Here is an 18,504-nt window from a genome sequence, read left to right on the forward strand (position 1 = left end):
GACATATTGCTTTTTAATTAATAAAAATGAGTAAATGCTAGCTCATGCTTCACGTTGGCTGTAAGCCTATAGCAAAAAAAAAAAATCAGAAAGATTGCAATGAGAATCCTTCTTTATAGCAACGTTGCATAAACTGTTAGAAGGGTTTTGAGCCAAGAGTTTTAACCTTTTATTTCCCTGTCAGAGTGCGCACATGTATACAGCTGAGTTACAGTTGTCATTTGCATGCAAAATCTTTATGTTAACAAAAATATATTTTTATAACTTTGGATCCCACAGCTGAACATTCAACATCATGTAACTCGTATATTGTAATCGTCTTGATCTGTCCCTCATGAATGAATGTTTTACATATTTTTGGGACGTAATATTTGCAGTCAAAAACCATTCCAGTTACTTTGTTGATGTTTATGTGCCTGACTGGTGAGCCAGATCAACCTTTATTTCCATATCCAGTCCCCTCTCTTTATTTGAAAGGGACATGGCAGAAGCTGCTAAGTGTGAAGGCACGGCCAGGGTAATGCTTGAGTGATGCAGTAGAGCCAAGCTGCTCAGCTTTTCAAGGCCTTACTCAAGGATGCAGTGTGTGACAAGAATCTCAAGGATGGACACATATACTCATGTTTTTGAGAAACCTAAAAAGCTTTGGGATTCTTTCCTGTAATGTAAATAACACTGTCGTCTTTATCTTCTATTCATGAGGCACCTAAAAGAGATGCAACCACACATGTGCGGGGGTACAGAGGAAAGGTGAAGAAAAGGAAAGGTCCAGCCATTAAGTGCTGGACATTTAAGAAATATGATCAGCATGCTTACTGTCCAGACAGTTCATTTATTTTCTACGTGATAGGATGCATTCATGTTTGGAATCCCTAAATACACAGACCATAAACTGTTTCTTTAGAAGATATCTGGGAGATCTTAGGAGACTTGAATCAATTCTAATCACTTAGAGTGACATGAAACTTGCATTGCCAAAAGGAAAAATATGTTCTAGGTACTATAAATTTTTGAGAAACTCCATGAATGTTCCTTATTGTGGTCTCTTGCCTGTCTGCAGCTTATGCTTTCCTTACTGGAAAGTCTCACAGAGCTTTGGTGCAGTCTGAGGATTCCTATAGCTCAGTCACATTGCACAGGGGCTCACCCTGCAGCCTCTGAACTGGGGGCAATGTGACACTGCTCCCCAGCATGACCTTGCCTTTGGGTAAAAGGTTTGCATGTACCATACGAATGCAGTAATACTTTGAAGGCTACAAACACGACACTGTGCAGTGCAGATGTAACTGTGGCCTTCCTGTATGGGACTGACATCAGAGACGGCACCTATTCAAGTCAGTGTAAAGCGTGTAAATCTGGAGCAATTCTACCGAAATCGATGGAAAATTAGTACAGTAAGAAAACAAAAGTAACTCCTGCCTGATAACATATTACCTTTTCTAAATGTTGGGCATCTCAGTATCACAATCCCATCTCATGGGAGTATACGGGCAAATTTCCAATAGATCAAGAAACCTGCTAGTTTCATAAGCCAACGTGTTTGTACAATAGTGCATTGCATAAGTACAGGCTTTTGATCCTTTGGCTTCAGACGAGGGTGCCAGTCTGTCTTGGTGCAAAAAGTACTGGCTTGTATGACTAAGGGGTCAACTTACACCAGAAGGTAAATCTTTCCTGGCATGATCCTAAAGGATGGATTAGGTGGGTTAAAGAACATTCAGATGGTTTAAAAATAAATAAGAAAGAAAGACCCACTTATAAATAACATTACCCAGCTGAACAGACTATGATGATCTTATGCTGTTATAGTATTACTTTTCTCTTTACTGCACAAGTTTACATATTTAAGCCTATTCCATATATAAAGTAACATGAAGGATGAATTTAACTCTAAGTCTCAATTTTTTTCTGATAAGAATGTTGAGAATATGAATTTCACTGGCCTTATTTCCCAGCATTACCCATAAATATTTATAAAGTGGGAAGAATAAAGAATGACATCAGACAGTTTTCTGAAAATGATTCTTCATTAACGTCCCAAGTAAGGCTGAGAGACTTTCAGTATTGATTTACAACTACACACTGAAGATTTTACCTCTCACAAATGGGAATCTCTGAATTACTGGCTATGGGCTCCCATCCCTTTACTCACTTACTGGAACAAAACTTACAGATCCAACTTCATGGGTGCAATCCTACAAATGAATTGCAAAGTGCAAAACAACACTGCAGTTATGATAGTGGTCTGATGTGGTTATTTTACACTCACTTCCAAACAGGTCATCAATTTCAGAAATTGAGCGTGAAACAAGTGGAGGCCGTTCCACAGTTAATTGGGTACAATGGAAGATAGAAACTCAGAGCACGTTAACTATTCCCTGATGATGCCATATGTGTTCTTTTAGTCCAAGGCTAGTCATGTTTTGGTTTAGTTCAATTTCACTAAGTTAATTTAGCAAAACTGACAAAACATATTCTTATTCAAGAAAAAAGTTTCTCCACCCTAAGGCGGAATTAGGAATAACTGTAAAAGATTCAGAAGTTGTTTTACTTGCAGGTAAAACCTAAAATAATGGATTCTGCAGCACCCCAAAATGTTTTTGCACACAAACACATTCAACATGCACTTAAATGTATTTTACCTGTTCATTGTCATCTTCGTCACTGCTGAGTTTCAGATCATCCTCAAGCATTCTGAAAAAAACAAGGAGAGGACAAAACAGAATTACACTTTGTGAATTAAAGTTATATAAAATGGGCCAAATCTCACTTTCACCAAAGTCAGAGGTAAATCTGCTTTTCAATTCAACAACAGCAGGATCAGACCTGTGATAAGTAAACCGATGAATACTCTGTGTATGTATGTTATTAGTTCTTCTGAGATGCTAGGTAAGAACAAATGACTTTCAAATTCATCCATCATAAAGTTTAGTAGGCAGTTCCTCCTTCATGTCTTCCTTTATTTGTACATTGTCTCACAGTGATTAGTCCACAGACATCTATGTGTATTTCTAAATCAGAAGGGGGAAAGGAAATTCAGCTCTGAGACTGCTAAAAGCTGAGAAATCCTCTGTGTTTCATTCTTGGTCTAGTGTATTACTGATCTTCGTAGAGGCCTGCACCAATCCCACCTTACCAAACTGAGAGTGCAGAATGAGGAAAATCAAGAAGAGGAGCTCCTCTGAGGTCTGATGGGACATCACAGTTGCTAGTATCTGAAGGCAGAGCAAAAAGTAGGAATCTGCTAATTCATATTCTTTTTCCCTTCCTTTTTTTTTTTTTTTTTTTTTTTCCTACAGGGAAATCTCATGTTACTACTCCTTGCCCTTGCTTAAAGGGAAAGGAAACTCCTAACAGATTTGGCTGTCCCAAAGTCTCCTTCCTTTCCCTTGACAGAAGAAAGAGTTCAATAATGCATGCTACTATGCTAATATTAATCTTATACATTTATTTATTTATTTAGATGCAAGATTTGAGTATGTTGAAACATACCGGGTAAGAAGCCATATTATTTGTTGTTACAACCCTGCAGAAAAGATCTCTTCTTTCAAGGTCTGTCTACCAAGAGAAACACATATAACAGCCACCATATACTCTCCCCTACAGCTTCCCCTATATCCACACTTTTATCTGGTGGTCTTCCTCAGAGCTGATATTCCTTTGGACCTCACAACCATCTTTTCACCTTGACAAAGTCTTTTCTCACAGGATGACGTATGAATGAATCAGCACATCTCACCCAGATCTGCTGTGCCAGCCACTGAAAGTGCTGAGCTTCCTTTCTCCCAGGCTGATCTCCTTTACCCACTGCAGGAGACCAGCAAATTGCAATTACTGTTTCCTTGCTGCTTTGATGGAGACCAAAGTCTATGATTTTTTATTGTTATCCTTTAAATAACTGTAGCAATCAATGGATGTTCTGTTAGGAAGTTTTTCTGTTGTTGTTTGAGGACTGCCAGTAAATCATGGAAGCCTCCTGGCATATGGAATTTTAAAGAGGGGACAATAATCCCAATGGGGAAATATCCGAAGGTTTGAAGCCCTGCTGGTGCTCTTATAAAAAGAGAAAGTGCAAGGAGATCTTTAAACCAGTTTGTAAGTCATCTGTCTTTCAGTGACCTCTGTTGTCGGGCAGCTCCGTGGTTACACAGTATCTGGACATATAACTACCAGTCATTAACCTCTTGATAAATGGTAGATGCCTCCCTGTAATATGTGAACCCGTAAAAGTGAGACTGTAGCTTTGATAAAAAATCTTCTAAAAGTAAGAATTCTTCAGGAAATATTAATCTTTAGAGGCCTGGATTTTGGTGATGAACGGGAACTTTTTATGCTGTTTATCTAGCAGACACATTCATTTGTTTCCCCAGCGTCATTACTTGCCGTGCTGTTCTCAACATGCTGCCCTACCTCGATCTATCCGCAGCCCCAGATTGTTATCTGCAAGTCTCATTACACACCAGAAGGACAATACCCCCAGGAAACTGAGACCAACTTAATACAGGACTATATCATTCTGACTCTTATTCGTTTCTACACTCCCAGTTTTAAACCTACATCTCACTTTAATGTGTAAATTATCTACTGCTTCAGAGCCACACTGCTAGATAATGTGCTTTATTATTATTTTTTAATGCAGATCTAAGAGGACGAAATGCAAAGGATCGTTTCATGAATGAAGCCCAAAAGGTGGTTTTTTTTTTTTTTTTCCTCTTTCCAGCTATCAGATTTTTTTTTCCCTTTTGTTACATGTTAAGTTCCTTTTTGACATATTCTGGTAGAAATAAAACAAAAAGGACAAAAGAAATTCCACATTAGATAGATGGAAAGAACAAAGAAAAAAAAATAAAAAAGATAAATGAGTACACTTACTAAACTAACCAAACAGTCATCTGAAATGGCTGATTAATAACTGTCCTTATACAGCCTACGCTGCAGATACTTTCCAACAAGTACAGTAAGCACAAGACATGTTTATTGAATATTGAAAAATATAAAATGGATATAAAACATGATTAGTAGGAAGGACAACTGTTAGAGTTGGTTTCAGATAAACTAAATTTGCAGGATTTATGAGTTCCCTTCAAGGGACTAATGGATGTTTAGATGACTAGAGAGAGGAAAAAAATTGGTTTTTGGTATTTCTTTAGCAGTTTCAAGCTTATCACTTGGAGTATATAATTCTTCTTAGCCAGTTCCGCTAAATGAAGAATATGTCATCTCATTCAGTTACAAAACTCAAAGGTTAAACAACTAAACCACACAGCTTCTAAAATGCATCACACTCTTCTGGCAGATGGAATAATTAAAGAGAAACCAAGTGTGGTATCAACAACAAATAGATGGTAGGGAGTGAAGTGAGGGGATAAATTAAAAATACACAGTATGTGCAAATGAAAGTAGGATGCTGAAGAGTTCAAATAACCTGCTCCCAGAGCAGGCTAGAAGAGGTAATATTTTACAAAAAGTAGAGGTCTAGATGGTCTTCCACAATTTTAAACCGTGCTTAATATTCTGAAGACATGGGTCATAGTAGCTTGTACCATTTAATGTTTCCATTAACTCTCATTTATAAGCAAGTAGCATCTGATCACACTCAAAGCTCAGTAAGGGCTTTTTAAGACTGTCAGCAACCTTAATCCAAGGTGACTATTTCACTGTCACACTACAAAGGTAACCCACTTCAGCTTCAAAGCACTGAGCCAGAAGTGCTCTGTATCTATAGCTCTCTCAAACACTATCTGGTTGGTTTGAACATGAAATCAGGCCCTCTTGAGGGAGAGATTCCTGTAAATACACGTTATCTATTCTGCTCTATGTACCTGTTAACCTCAGAAGACAGGCAGACTGGAGATTACAGTGTACATTTGTTATTAAGATCAGGCCAGCCATTAATAAAGGCCAATTTGGTGGATATGTTAAAGTTACAACGAATACCATCAATGAGGGCAATTCAAAGAGAAAACTGCCTGTATCAAAAAGCTATCTCCAGAGGTGTTACAAATTCATTTTATTTCCTATTCTTCTCTGACCCAGCTGACATTATTATTGAATATACATGTACTTGTTTGTCTTTTCATCCATAGCTAATGCAAAACACCACTTTAGGGAAAGAGTGGGATTAAGTAGGATTTTTGATTTCATTATTAGAGCATTGCTATTTATTCTATCAGTTGAAGTTGTGTCAGCATATTTATTATAATCTACAATTTTCAGAGGTTTGTAATTTGGAATGTGAAATTACTGCAAAGCAGAAACATCGTGACAAAGCAACACATTTATCTGTGGTGTAAGTAGGGGCAATCTCATTGACTGACTACAATACCCACTTCCTCCAGGGATGAACCAGCTCCCAAAGCAGATTGTTCTTACATTACAAATTTAACTAGACAAATGTCTAGATGAGGGCTTTATTAGGATGTCTTCTGTAAAAGTCTTACCAGATATTGTAGCAATGAAATATTTTTTTTAGCAGACTTCAACTTGCAATGGACATGAAAATAAGATGAGATGAACTTAAATCAAAGTGAGCTATTTTTAGATCCGTTTATGATGATTTTGGCACAGCAAGCTAAATTTTTATCTTTTCTTTGACTCTACACATGTTGCCCAAAGTATAATTAAAAAAATAAAATAAAAAAAATGCTGGATAACAGTTTAAAAGTGTATTAATCCGAAAACCCTCTATGGCTGTTCTATTAACAGACAATATTAAAAGTTTATGGAAGTCCCACCATGGCTTCTGTTTCTCAGCAGGCAAGACTTCATTTTACACCTTTTTTCTTGTTCATTTTCAACACAAATGAGTCATGGAGTCCCTCTAGCCACTCCACACAGTTCTTACAACATGTGTTGCTCAGTTACAATATAAGCCTGGGCACCCTTTTTGAACTGCTCAAAGAAGTCATGAATAGTGAGAGACCAAAGCTGCAGAGCAAGATGACCTAGGATTTAATGGGATATTTGGGGTCACCCAAATGGGCTTTCCCACCCATCCATCCAGGGAGGAGCAAAAGCAGCAGAACCCCAAATTCAGCTCCGGGTCTGGGCTGTGACTTAGTGGGGTGCCACCAAGGTCAGCTACACACACACTGAAACTGTGTGTGACAGGCGCTTGTAGCCATCCCTACGGCAGGGTTCAGCAGGTGTTTTGTGCACACCACATTTGCTGGTTTGGGATCCTGTGAATAAGTAAGTCAAGATATGACTGGGAGATGTGAAATATTCTCCTCTCTGAAAAAGCACCATCATGGTACACTTTAATTCCAGGTACTTTATAGAGCATTATAACTTCTTAAAGGAGTACATTCACAGCTCAACATCCTTTCGTTGGTTTCAGGTATAACTTATTTAAATGCTTTTTTCCAAGTGAATAAGGTCCGTATTGCCAGCAAGCTTCTGAGAACACTATGCATTTCTTCCTGCTCTGCTTGTGAAGGGCCATGCCGGGAGAACACTGCGTTTATAAGATGCTGTAGGTTTCATGAGACAGCTTCATCAGGGAAGAAGAGGTGCTTGAAATGCAGCCTAAATATAGGATCCAGGTTCTGCACTTCTAATTTGCTCTCAGATCAGTTCACCACTGCACTGGAGCTCTATTCACGTGTAAAAAAAGCCTTGTGGGAATGGAAAGGATGGAGGAAAGGGAAGAGGGGGTTGCAAGCACACAGTGAAGAGAATACTGGGAAATTCCCTAATCCTGAGCTGCCCAGAAAATTAACTTGCTCACATCAAACCACATTTCTACAAAATGCATATCACATCTGGATCATACCACAACAAACACAAGCATCTTAAATACATATTTAAGATTCTTGCTTTTCAAAATACTCAGCTTTTATTTTGTAAATCTGTAATACTGTCCTTGCAACCTCAACGGGTAAACCATGCTTCTGTCCCATTAGTGGAGAATGTACCACTTAATTTTGTCTGACAAGAAAAGGCAAGGATGAAACAAAGCCTACTAACACAAGAGACACAGCAAAGCTCTGATCAGGAGAAGCAGTGGTAGGTGCAGGGAGCATACAAATGACACTGGGAGCTCTCCAAGTTTCTCAGCAGTTCCCTCTTGCTTCAGCCTTCCACTGATACAAATGGACACTAAAATGAAGGTTTGTATGACTCAGATTGGAGATGCATGTGCTACAACTAGTTATACTGTTCAATATTAAAAAGAGAGCGTAGACTGTTATTGCAAATTTCCCTTGTGATACTTAATACGACTTAAATCCAGAAAAGGCAGGAATCAAAGACACATCTTTGAGGTGAAAAAAGTAACGTTTTACCAACTTGAGCTACAAAGCCCTTGTTAAACTTGTTTGCTGCAATACTTATGTAGAGGGAACACTGTCTGTGCAACTAGTGACTGGCACTGACGTGCAACCTTTTCTACTCCTGAACTTTCATGGAAATAAGGCCATCAGATCAACACAAGCTATGCCAGTTTACCCTCTGGAAATATACTGAACTTGTTTTTCATTTTCCTAGTGTGTTTCTCTGTAGTATATAGGACTTCTCTGAGAGTGGTAACTCAAAAGGTATCATGCAAATGACAAACTGTATAATGGAATTCAGATGTATTTCAAGAATGTGTTGCACACACTGGAGCACAATTTTATCATTCATCAAGGGGGAGGAAGGGGAACTACATGTGTGAAAACATCTAACAATAGATTTCCCCCGAGAAGTTCATAATACAGTGGACAAAGAACCTGGGGAAATGAAAATAAATGGTAGAGTAATACCAAAGGAAAAAAGAAGATCTTTTGTTTTAAAATATTCCATCTATAAATCTTGGAACCTGATATTCATTCTTTTGCTGAAATGTACAAGTCATCTTTAAAATATTTCCTCTGAGATAGTATAAGAGTTACGGTAAAAGGAAATCTCAGAAGATTAAATGGAATTTACAAGCACCATTTACCTTAATATTCAGGGCCACTTGTCCAGTGATTTTATATATACTTAAATGTAGTTTATTAATTTTTCCTTCTCCTTATCCAGCATTCTCCTTTATTACATTCTGGTCAATGACAAGCTCAGTGTGGTGAGCTCTTACTCACAGGTGTAACTTCTACTCATCTGAGTAGCTTCAGTGGCCTGATTAGAACCAATTTGCTTGAAGAATAGATAAGATCCTCAGCCTCTGGCCTGAAATTGCCTCCCTTTAGAAAGAACTGAAGTCATCTTTCGTGCCTCAACTGCCAAAAAGCCTATGAGCGATAGAGGTACCTGGTCTCTTCCCTCCCACAGGAGAAGGCACACATTAGCCTCATAACACGGTCAGCCTCCCTCTGGTCCAGCTGATGGAGAAAGATGTCTCGCTAAGAAACACTCCATTTTGTGTTGTCACACTCAGTCTGCCTTAGTGTTTCTGGCACCATATCAGTAATTAGTGTAATTACAGCTGGTGAGAGAAAAGTAACCCCTGTGGTTATCTATTAGGTACCTCACAATCAGAGAGTGCACTTCATTACTCACCTCTCCATATCATCTCTTAATTTCAAAAGGATTAAGCAAAATGAATTCTTTCAGCAGAAGAATTTCTTTATCTAGCCATCCATTAATCTCCATGCATAAAAATCTCTTACAGGCAACTAAAATATTAAGTTGCTACTAAGTGCATTGCAACAACTGCTCTGTTGACAGGCATTTTGCTTTTCATTAAAGCCAAGACAAGAACTTTGGGAGGAGGGAGAAACCTGCTTCCAAATTTGATCTGTACGTTAACATAGATGGAGATGTTTAGCATGAATAATGTTGTAGCATACCCAATACTTTCCTGACTCGCACTGTTACTGAGGTCCATTCTATTGGAAATTTTCCCTGGGAACAGGATTGGAACAAAATAGTTGAATAGCATGATTAGTTTAAAAAGTCAAGAAAAGCAGTATCTTTTTGATTCAAGCGGGTGCATTGATATTCTTGCCTTTATGCCTTCTGTCTAGAAAACTGCAATCTCTGTTACATTGTGTCTCCCTCAGTGTGCAAGGACTCCTCAGTATCACATGCTCCCATTTGGAAAGGCCTCAGAAGGATGTATCACGAAGAAAAATGGAAAAAAAATAAAGAAGAAAGGAGACAAGAACAAAGAAAAGCATAGCTCCAGGAACAATAAAGGGGAGGACTAATCACAGTTTCTAAAAACTCCTGTGTGAAATTTGTACTCGTTTTGAAGTTTTTGAAGAATAAAATGAGGACCCCCACCTTTCTAGTGTGCCATATTCTGCTAGCGTGCACAAAGCTTCTCCTGTTTTCCATCTGCACAAGCACAACAACCGATACAATTTCAGGTTCTGCTATTTACCAAGAAGAATATATAGTCCAAGAGCCATTTCTGTGATACATACTCATTTCCAATACATTCCGCATGAAAAACACCTGCTTACTGCAACCATATTTGATTAAAACTGTCTCCTAGCCAGAGCACCAGTATTTCCTCTGGTAAACAAGCCTTCAGCTGGCATATTTACACACAAAGGCTTTGGGAACTTAGCACACAGTTAAACAATGATTGATAATTCCATAGCAACTTGCAAAGGTGACTTTAAAAAATCATACCAGAAAATATATTAAAAAGAGTTGTTCACCAGGGAACAAATAACATAAGACTGCCTCGTCTATCCAATGCTCTACAGTGCATATGGAAGGGCATTAATTTAATTCACTGATTATGTTCTTTTATCTTTTATTTTATTCCATTTTTAATCTGGTAGCAAAGCTCCTTCAAGGAGCTGTTTGATGAGCTGTCAGTACCAACATGACATTCACAAATCTTTCTGTGTGCACTGTTTTCCACTTACATTGACTAATCTTGTATCTGAAGAGTAGAGTCCTTTTGTTTCTGCAGATTGGAAATGAGTTGTGTCTGGAAATCTTAAGCTTCAATAACCTGGTCTGGAGTGGAAGCAGCTATTGTGTTCATTAAAACCTCTATATTGATGCATTTTTTTGCAGCTCTGAACTCTACTTAAACACATAAAATCGTTTCTGCTGCTTGAACTATTTGCCTCTAATTCCAAAATGCTGTCTGCAGAGTTCAGCGTCATGGAGAGAGACTGCAATTCGGTGTCAGTGATAAGAATGACAGCAAGCCCTCAAGGCGCTTTACAGAGGGCATATGGACTGAGATGAACTCAGTCCCTCTCCAGCATAGGTACTAGGACTGTGAGGAACTGGAGAGCAGAGTGACGAGGTAGGGAAACTCCCCCAGGGCCTGCTATAGGGCACAGCTCATCCACAGCTCTAGTCTGTTCCAACCTGAGAGCTCCACTGGCAGCCACAGCCTGTCCACACCAGCTGTACGACGTTGGGGCCAGTATCTGTGCATACCACAGCCCATTTGCAGTAGCTGCTGAGGCCAATGGGTGTCCTATGCCTCCAATACAGAGCACAACATGCACAAGGGGACCTCTGCTTCTTTCTCACTGCTCTGGCACATTTCTGCAGCAGGAACTTGGGAGGATGGGGTGGCTTTGCAGTCTTCCTCCACGAGGTTAGTTGACTTGATCCACCCTTCAGGTGTAAGGGTGGATCTGAAATCCAAAAGAGATGCAAAGAAAACTCTGAGTGAGCAAATCAAAGCAGCTGCCTGGACCCTGGGTGCTGAGTACAAGGTGTCAAGTAAATAAACTAAACAGGACAATTTATCCCCAGTCCACAAACCATTTCCCTACTTTAAATCCTTTTAGCCATAGCAAGACCCAACAACCTCTTGACTAAAATTAACATGAGAGCTATTTCCTTCCAGTCCCCTTTCCTTAACAAGCTCTTTGAACAGTGTTCATAGCCAATATATGTTTATAAACTGAAACCAAACACGGCTCTGCAAAAGGGCACAGCTTAGTTAATGTTTCTCAATGCAGACACATCACCTCCTGTGTTTTATTTACTTTTTTATTTTTTGCCTTTTTTTTTCCCCTCAATTTTCCTAACTTATGTATGCATAGAAGAGAAAAACTATTTTCTGTCAAGTATTAGGCCCAATAGAGTTTTCCAGTTCTAACATGGATGCCATTAGGTTCATTCCTTGGTTAAGTAGACAGGGACAAAATGAACTAAGTGTGAACAGAGAAAGAAAATCCATTAAAAACAGTAGTAAAAAGTGGAAAAGAGAGAAAGCAGACATGAAAGACTCACAGGCAGAAAATGCTAAAGACTAACTAAATAAAAAAATATCTTACTGTGCTTTTGTAGGATATACATGTACACTTGTGCCAGCCTTGCTTTGGAAGATGAATGGAAGGGATAGGAAAGGAGTAGATGCATGGTCTCTTCTTCTGAATACAAAGCAGATTTTCCTCTGTTAGAAACACCATTTTTAACTGACCATTGCCATTACTGACCATTGGACTACTGAAATTATAGTGCTTCCTAATTTGAAGAAGCTTGCAAACTCCTTTAACAGAACTCAGGAAAGCCTCTAAAGCTCATACACTGCTCATCTACTCATCCCTTCACAGAAAGGATAAAGAATATTTGGCAAGGAGCAAGCTGAAGGCAAAACCTGCCAACTTCTTTCACAACACTGGCCTCTAAAAAAGCAGCAGTGTGAACAATGCGCTTCTATTTTAAATAGTTCAGTGTGAGTGGACCCTAACTAATCAGATGAGTGGAAGAATGCCAACAGACTCTGACCCCAGGGATTCAAAAAGCCTCTCAACCTGAGATCCCTGTCAATTTGTCCTCATGAATGAATTGTGGGTGAGTGTCCTGTAACTCAATAAAGGGGTCTGGCTGCTTCATTTCAGTGCAAATGAACAACAACTTCATAAAACTGAAGAGTATTTCTTTGGTTGTTTGAGAGGAAGACTCAAGGTGTTTAATAAAGACTTGTAAAGGAAGGACTTCCAGTGGCAGAAACTGAAAAGGCAATGCAAGGCAGCCACACCATGGCTTTTGGTGATGTGTTAGGCTATGGAGAATGGCAGTTTTAGTTTGGAAACAGTGTTTGTTCATACAGAGGAAAGTGAAACTTGTCACGCGACAGATTTTTTGAGAGTGCTTTAAGCTTAGCACTTGGCTTGAAGAGATATTTTCAGGGGTGTGCATTACCAAAGCAGGATTCCAAGAGGGCATGAAGTCCTGTGTGCTGGCATGCTGATGGTGCAGGGTGAGTAAAGAGCCGGGGTCAGGCATGAAGAAGATGAGCAAGTGCCCAGGGCTTATTATGAGTGCATGAGAGAACTGCCTGGGGTTTTCAATGCTGCAAACTCATTACAGCTTTATAAATATACTGCTGGACTCTGCCTGGTACACAAGGGTGTTCAGGGCTCATCAATCAGGAAAAAAATCCCCATAGAAAGCGAAGATAAGATGATCTCGAGGAAGATGAGTTTTATTTTCACTGCATTAAATTTCTGGTCAGTTTTGAAAGCCAATTCTACTGTAGCTGCAAAATCCCACATCCCAAAGTCACAACACCTACCACATAGATCCAATACAAACTTTGCAAAGAGAAATGAATCTTCAGTAAGACAGTTCACATTTATCCTTAAATGAACATCCTGCGGATCAATCTAAAAATGTATAAATGGAGTGAACCTAGCACGTACTAGAAGTAATACAAATAGAGGGGATAAATGAAAAAAATACGTAAATGATTTCTGAATCGGGATGATTTATAAGGCACTGAATATGCATGATAGAAATCAAGTACCAGGCACAGTTCTGAAAATACTGACTCATGGAAGTAATCCTTGCTCCTGCAAGCATTATTTTTCAGGCTCAGATCCAAACACAATGCCTGACACTGTTTGCTCTGATAATCACTCTAAGATAAACAGATATGAATAACTGCAAATACTTCCAAGCATTTTCTTTCACTTTTAACGTAAAAAGAAAAATTAGAGGATAAAATGAAAATGTATGTTTCCACTTCCAGGTTTCATACATCATTAATTCTGTAAAAATATATCAGTCTTCATGCTGATACTTTCTCTTTGCTTGGCAAGCTTGAAGAATGCAATATGCTTGATAACCTGATTGAAAATTTGATCCTATTGTTTAACAAAATGAGGATTGTTTCATAAGGGGCTCCACCATGTCTGTGCACATTTTCCCCTAAGTAACAGTGTAAGACTTGTATTTCCCCAGACAGTTGAACATTTATGTCGATGTACTTGGCTGCAGACCCAATCTTGCACTGGCTATAATACAGGAGAATTTTCCCCAGCATTTTGAATTATGGCACTGAAATAATTTAACAGTGCCTTCTGTGCATGTTAAACAAGTTTCCTGATATAGTTAGCTCTTACTGAAAGTTTGTTTACCCTATAAATTATACCACATGCTTAAACCACACTTTGGTCTGAAATCTACAGAGGTTATTATTATTTTTTTTTTCAGTATCGTTGCAAATAGTATAACTCTGGAAAACCTAGCATTTCCCCACGTTCACACACACTCCACATACAGATACTCTCTGTTCTCCATATTCCCCAGGAAGCCCAGGTTACTTTTGAACTATCTGCTAATCTGTGCTTGAGAAACCCTCTCCAGTGTTAGAAGGATGAAGCTGGGAGGAACCAAGAAAAGAATATTCAGTAATTGGTTTAAAAGGGTACGGTAAAGATATCCACAGCCACTGTTTATACCTAATTACTCATAGCAAACCCTGCAAATTACTGTCATGGTATTGATCCTAGTGAGAACATGACACACATTGTCATTTCCAAGAGCAGGAGAAAGATGACCTCCTTCTAGCAAGGAGATACAACAACTGTCTCCCTACATCATCACTTTATCACAACGGTTTTAAAGAATACATCTCAGTTGATTCTCTGACAGGTAGGTAAATATAGTTTTCATATTCCCAAATTAGTTATTAGATGAAACGCATGACACCATTAAAAAAAAAATCATAACATGGTCCTCAGTGATAAAAACATTATAGAAAAGAAAAATCCCAAATATTGATTTTTTTTTTTCCTCCTCTTTTGTACGTTTATACTAGGCCTGGCACCCTGTTTCTTTGGCCATGAATAGACTATCTTGATGATATTATAAGACAAATAAACAAAAGTATTAGTACATAAAATTGATAAACGGATACTAAATCTTTTCCTCTAGGACAAAACCTAGAAGTGATGCAGACTAAATTTTATTGATAAACTCTAATAATGTCACAGCATTACAGAGACAAATAATACTATAATATATCAAAATTGTCAGACTGGATCAGGCCCATGGTACATCTAAGTCTGCATCTTATCACGGGAGATGGTTCAATGCGACAATTTGTTGGCACAGAATTTGTCCTAATATAACTGGAAGTAAATGTTGGTTCCTCATGCCCGTGGAGCACATATGTCTCCCAAATTTTTTATTCCAATCTTTTTTTCAGAATCTTTTTGAACCCTGGCTCTGCTGTTGGCAGCAACCTGAGCCCTAATTGTGTGCTGTGTAAGAACATATTTGTTTTCCTTGGCTTTCTGAATGTCATGAAATGCTTCCTTGCATTTATATTGTAAGAAAAGGAACGGGAATTTCATAGGATCTAAGTGGGTGTAGGTGCTTGACTCCGACCAAATTTCACTAAGATTTTAAAACTTAACTTCTGATAAGGATAGTTACAAACAATAATAAATTGCTTTTTTCTTTACTATTATTTTTTTACTTTCTCATCTTACTTTATGTACTTGCTGTTGAAATTCTAAATCTTAGTGCTAATTATCATCAGAGTGTATACCTTTAGCTTATGCCTGACATACAAGCTGTAAGGCCCTCCCCAACTTCTGCTGAGTTTTGATCTTAGCTCAGTGGGAACAGGATGAGTCCCACGAAGAGGAAATTGCATGATACACCTTGCACTTGGTGCAAAAGCTGTTAATCTACAGATTAGTCCAGTTGATACATATGGTTAGGTAGTCGGGTAACTATCAGGATGCAACACTACCTTTCATCTCCTAAGGTAATGCAAAAGTTATATCACAAATCCAATTTAAATTGGTGCTCCCTTGAGCTCAAAGATAATTTCTCTCTAATCCTCTTCTGGTTGTCTACAGTGTAACCTTCAAAATCTCAGATATGACACTGTAAAAAAATGATCAAGTCATAATTTTTTTAGCACAAAACCTGGCTATTTTTCCTGGTGGCACTATGTTCCAGCTGTTATCAGATTCAAGAATTCTTCAATTGCCTTGAACTGTGCATTTATTTTACTTTTCCAGATTTTTTGCCAATGAAAATACTTCGAAAATACTTCAGCACTGCTTGAAGAGAAAATAATCTTGTCAGTTTTATTGTGTCATATCTGAGATTATGAAGGTCATGCTAACTACAAGTCTGTTCGAATTGCTATAGGGTTGGATGAGGTGGGATTTTTATTTTATTTTTGGTTTTCCCCTTGCTCCTACCATGAAGTAATAGGGATTTTCCCCTTTCATTCATCTTGCCTTTTGTTGTTTTTAATCGACCACCCATCAGTGCCGAATTGCCTTGTAACTGTCTGCTGAGCTTTCATTTGACAGAGATAGCTGCTATTGTTAACACGAGCCTTCACTTCAGCCCATTTAACTTTCCTCAGTTTGACAGCTTCACAATAGCCACCTTCCATCTAAAGAAAACTGTGATTTAGTAGAAAGGGAATGTGGGACAACAGCCTGATCTGTCACTCAGTCTCCAGTGAGTTCTCCTGGCATAAAGTTCCCCCACAAAGCCAGAGGATGAAATACTACACAAAAATAAGACGGCCGTGAGACATGCTCAGTTATATATTCTGGTAAAATCTAAGCAGCAATCATGCTTAAAAATACAGCCTTTTCCTGTCTGTAATACTCTGTGCTGGGCAGCAAAATAAATATTTTGATTGATTTTAAATTTCCATTTTTTACTTATATTCCAGATCAATGTTTGACGTTTTTCCTCTCTTTTATTCACCTAGCAATTGTTCTCAAATTGACCTACAACAACTCCTAGTGGAAACAATATGTCACAAGTAAATTAAAGATTTCATTGGGCCAGTCATTGGTCCTGCTCCGCATAAGTCTACATGAAAACATGTGGATGAATTAAGAGCCTGGATGTCGTCTCTCACAGACAATTAAAAACATAAAATTACCGCTGCCTTAGCACAGAATAGCTCCCAACTCATCCCCACACTCAGCTCTCCACTCCCAGGCAGTTTGGAAATACAGTTGTAGCTGAATCTTTTCTGTTGTGCATTTCTGCCTAGTGTTGTTGTGCATTTATGCTTAAATTTGGTTTTATAATTTGGCACAAATGACAAGTCGTAGACATCCCACTATTAGATTTGCTGCCATCACTTTTTTTTCCAGCCGTAGTTAAATAACTGTATTATTTTCTTGTCCAAAATCCTGGATCCCAGTCTGATGAACACTTTCTTGTTAAAAAATGTGTCTGGAAAATGGAATTTGATTACCATAAAACATAATTTATTTCAATCCATCTATATTCCTATCCTTAGAGCTCTCATTAACTTCAAAAGAAGAGGAATGAGAAAACAGAGTTAGTGCAGCCACACACTGCAAAAGAAGCCCTGCTAAACTGACTGCCACATTCACCTAAATTTGAAAACCATTTTCTAGTATTTAAAATAAATTAGCTACTCTGCTAGGGGTGGCTGATCACCAAGCAACGCACAAATAAATGTTTGTTTTGCAGATGCCATTTAAAACTTCAGGTAAGGCTTTACAACTATGAAGAAAGGTGCGTTCAAAACTGGAGACAGAAATCGGACAACAGAGAAATTCCAGGAAAAAAAGCTAGAAAACAGTTACAGAGAACCATCTACTGCCCAGTTTAAATGTGAGAGGGTACCCATGAGGCTATAACTAGGAAGAACACCAGGCCTCTCCACTGTTTCTAATTAGGGAGGACATCCTTCATTTTATAGCTCCTGTGGTCTAATTTGTAGAGAGCCATATCCCCTAAAGCTTTCTGTAAACCAAATTAAAACTCATTCCATCAAGGAGTTTTAGCAATATATGGTCTCTGAACACAATGCATACTCATGGTCACAGAGCACTTCAGGCAGTCCTCTGGGGGCATATTCTCTTTTTTTGGGGGGGGGAGGTGTGGAGAAGGGAAGGAGGGAGTTATTCTTTTTCCTTTCTATTAGGAAACAACATCTTTCTTTTTAGGAAAATATTTTTTTTTTTTTCCTTAAAACCAGTGAATCTGGTTCTTTTTAAACAGTCAGTCATTCATATGAAGGCACAGTACATACAGTCTCTTAACTGATTTTCCTGGTATTCTGTTACTTTTAATTGGAACATTTTTCCCCTTCTTTTTTTATTTAAGACACCTCAAAGCTTCAGACTTCTCAATGAACACTGCTAGCATTTTTTTTTTCCCTAAATAAAAAAATAGTTAGGGCTTTTGGGGAGACTTAAGACTCCATAAATGCTTTTGAAGTTTGCAGTTCTTTCTCAGTCCAGAAAATGTTCATATTGTGTGGCAGTTACACAAGCATCTGGTGCTCTACTCTACTGTTTTTTAACCCAGGTCTGAGCAAGCAGAGTAAATTCAATCTGTATGCCCATT

At 38.4% G+C, this 18,504-nt stretch overlaps 1 protein-coding gene across 1 annotated transcript in view; it reads right to left on the bottom strand.

Moving 5' to 3' along the window:
* The window catches only part of AFF2 (ALF transcription elongation factor 2), a gene marked incomplete at both ends in the record, with an annotated part of 326,636 nt that overhangs the window by 82,296 nt on the left and 225,836 nt on the right, over positions 1–18,504 (bottom strand). Inside the window, one exon of the mRNA XM_084294301.1 lies at positions 2,643–2,694. Within this exon, the coding sequence (XP_084150427.1) occupies positions 2,643–2,694 (52 nt within the window). The remainder of the gene's footprint in view (positions 1–2,642; positions 2,695–18,504) is intronic.

The sequence above is a fragment of the Netta rufina genome (assembly GCF_964035555.1).
Source record: "Netta rufina genome assembly, chromosome: 12".
Lineage (NCBI taxonomy): Eukaryota > Metazoa > Chordata > Aves > Anseriformes > Anatidae > Netta > Netta rufina.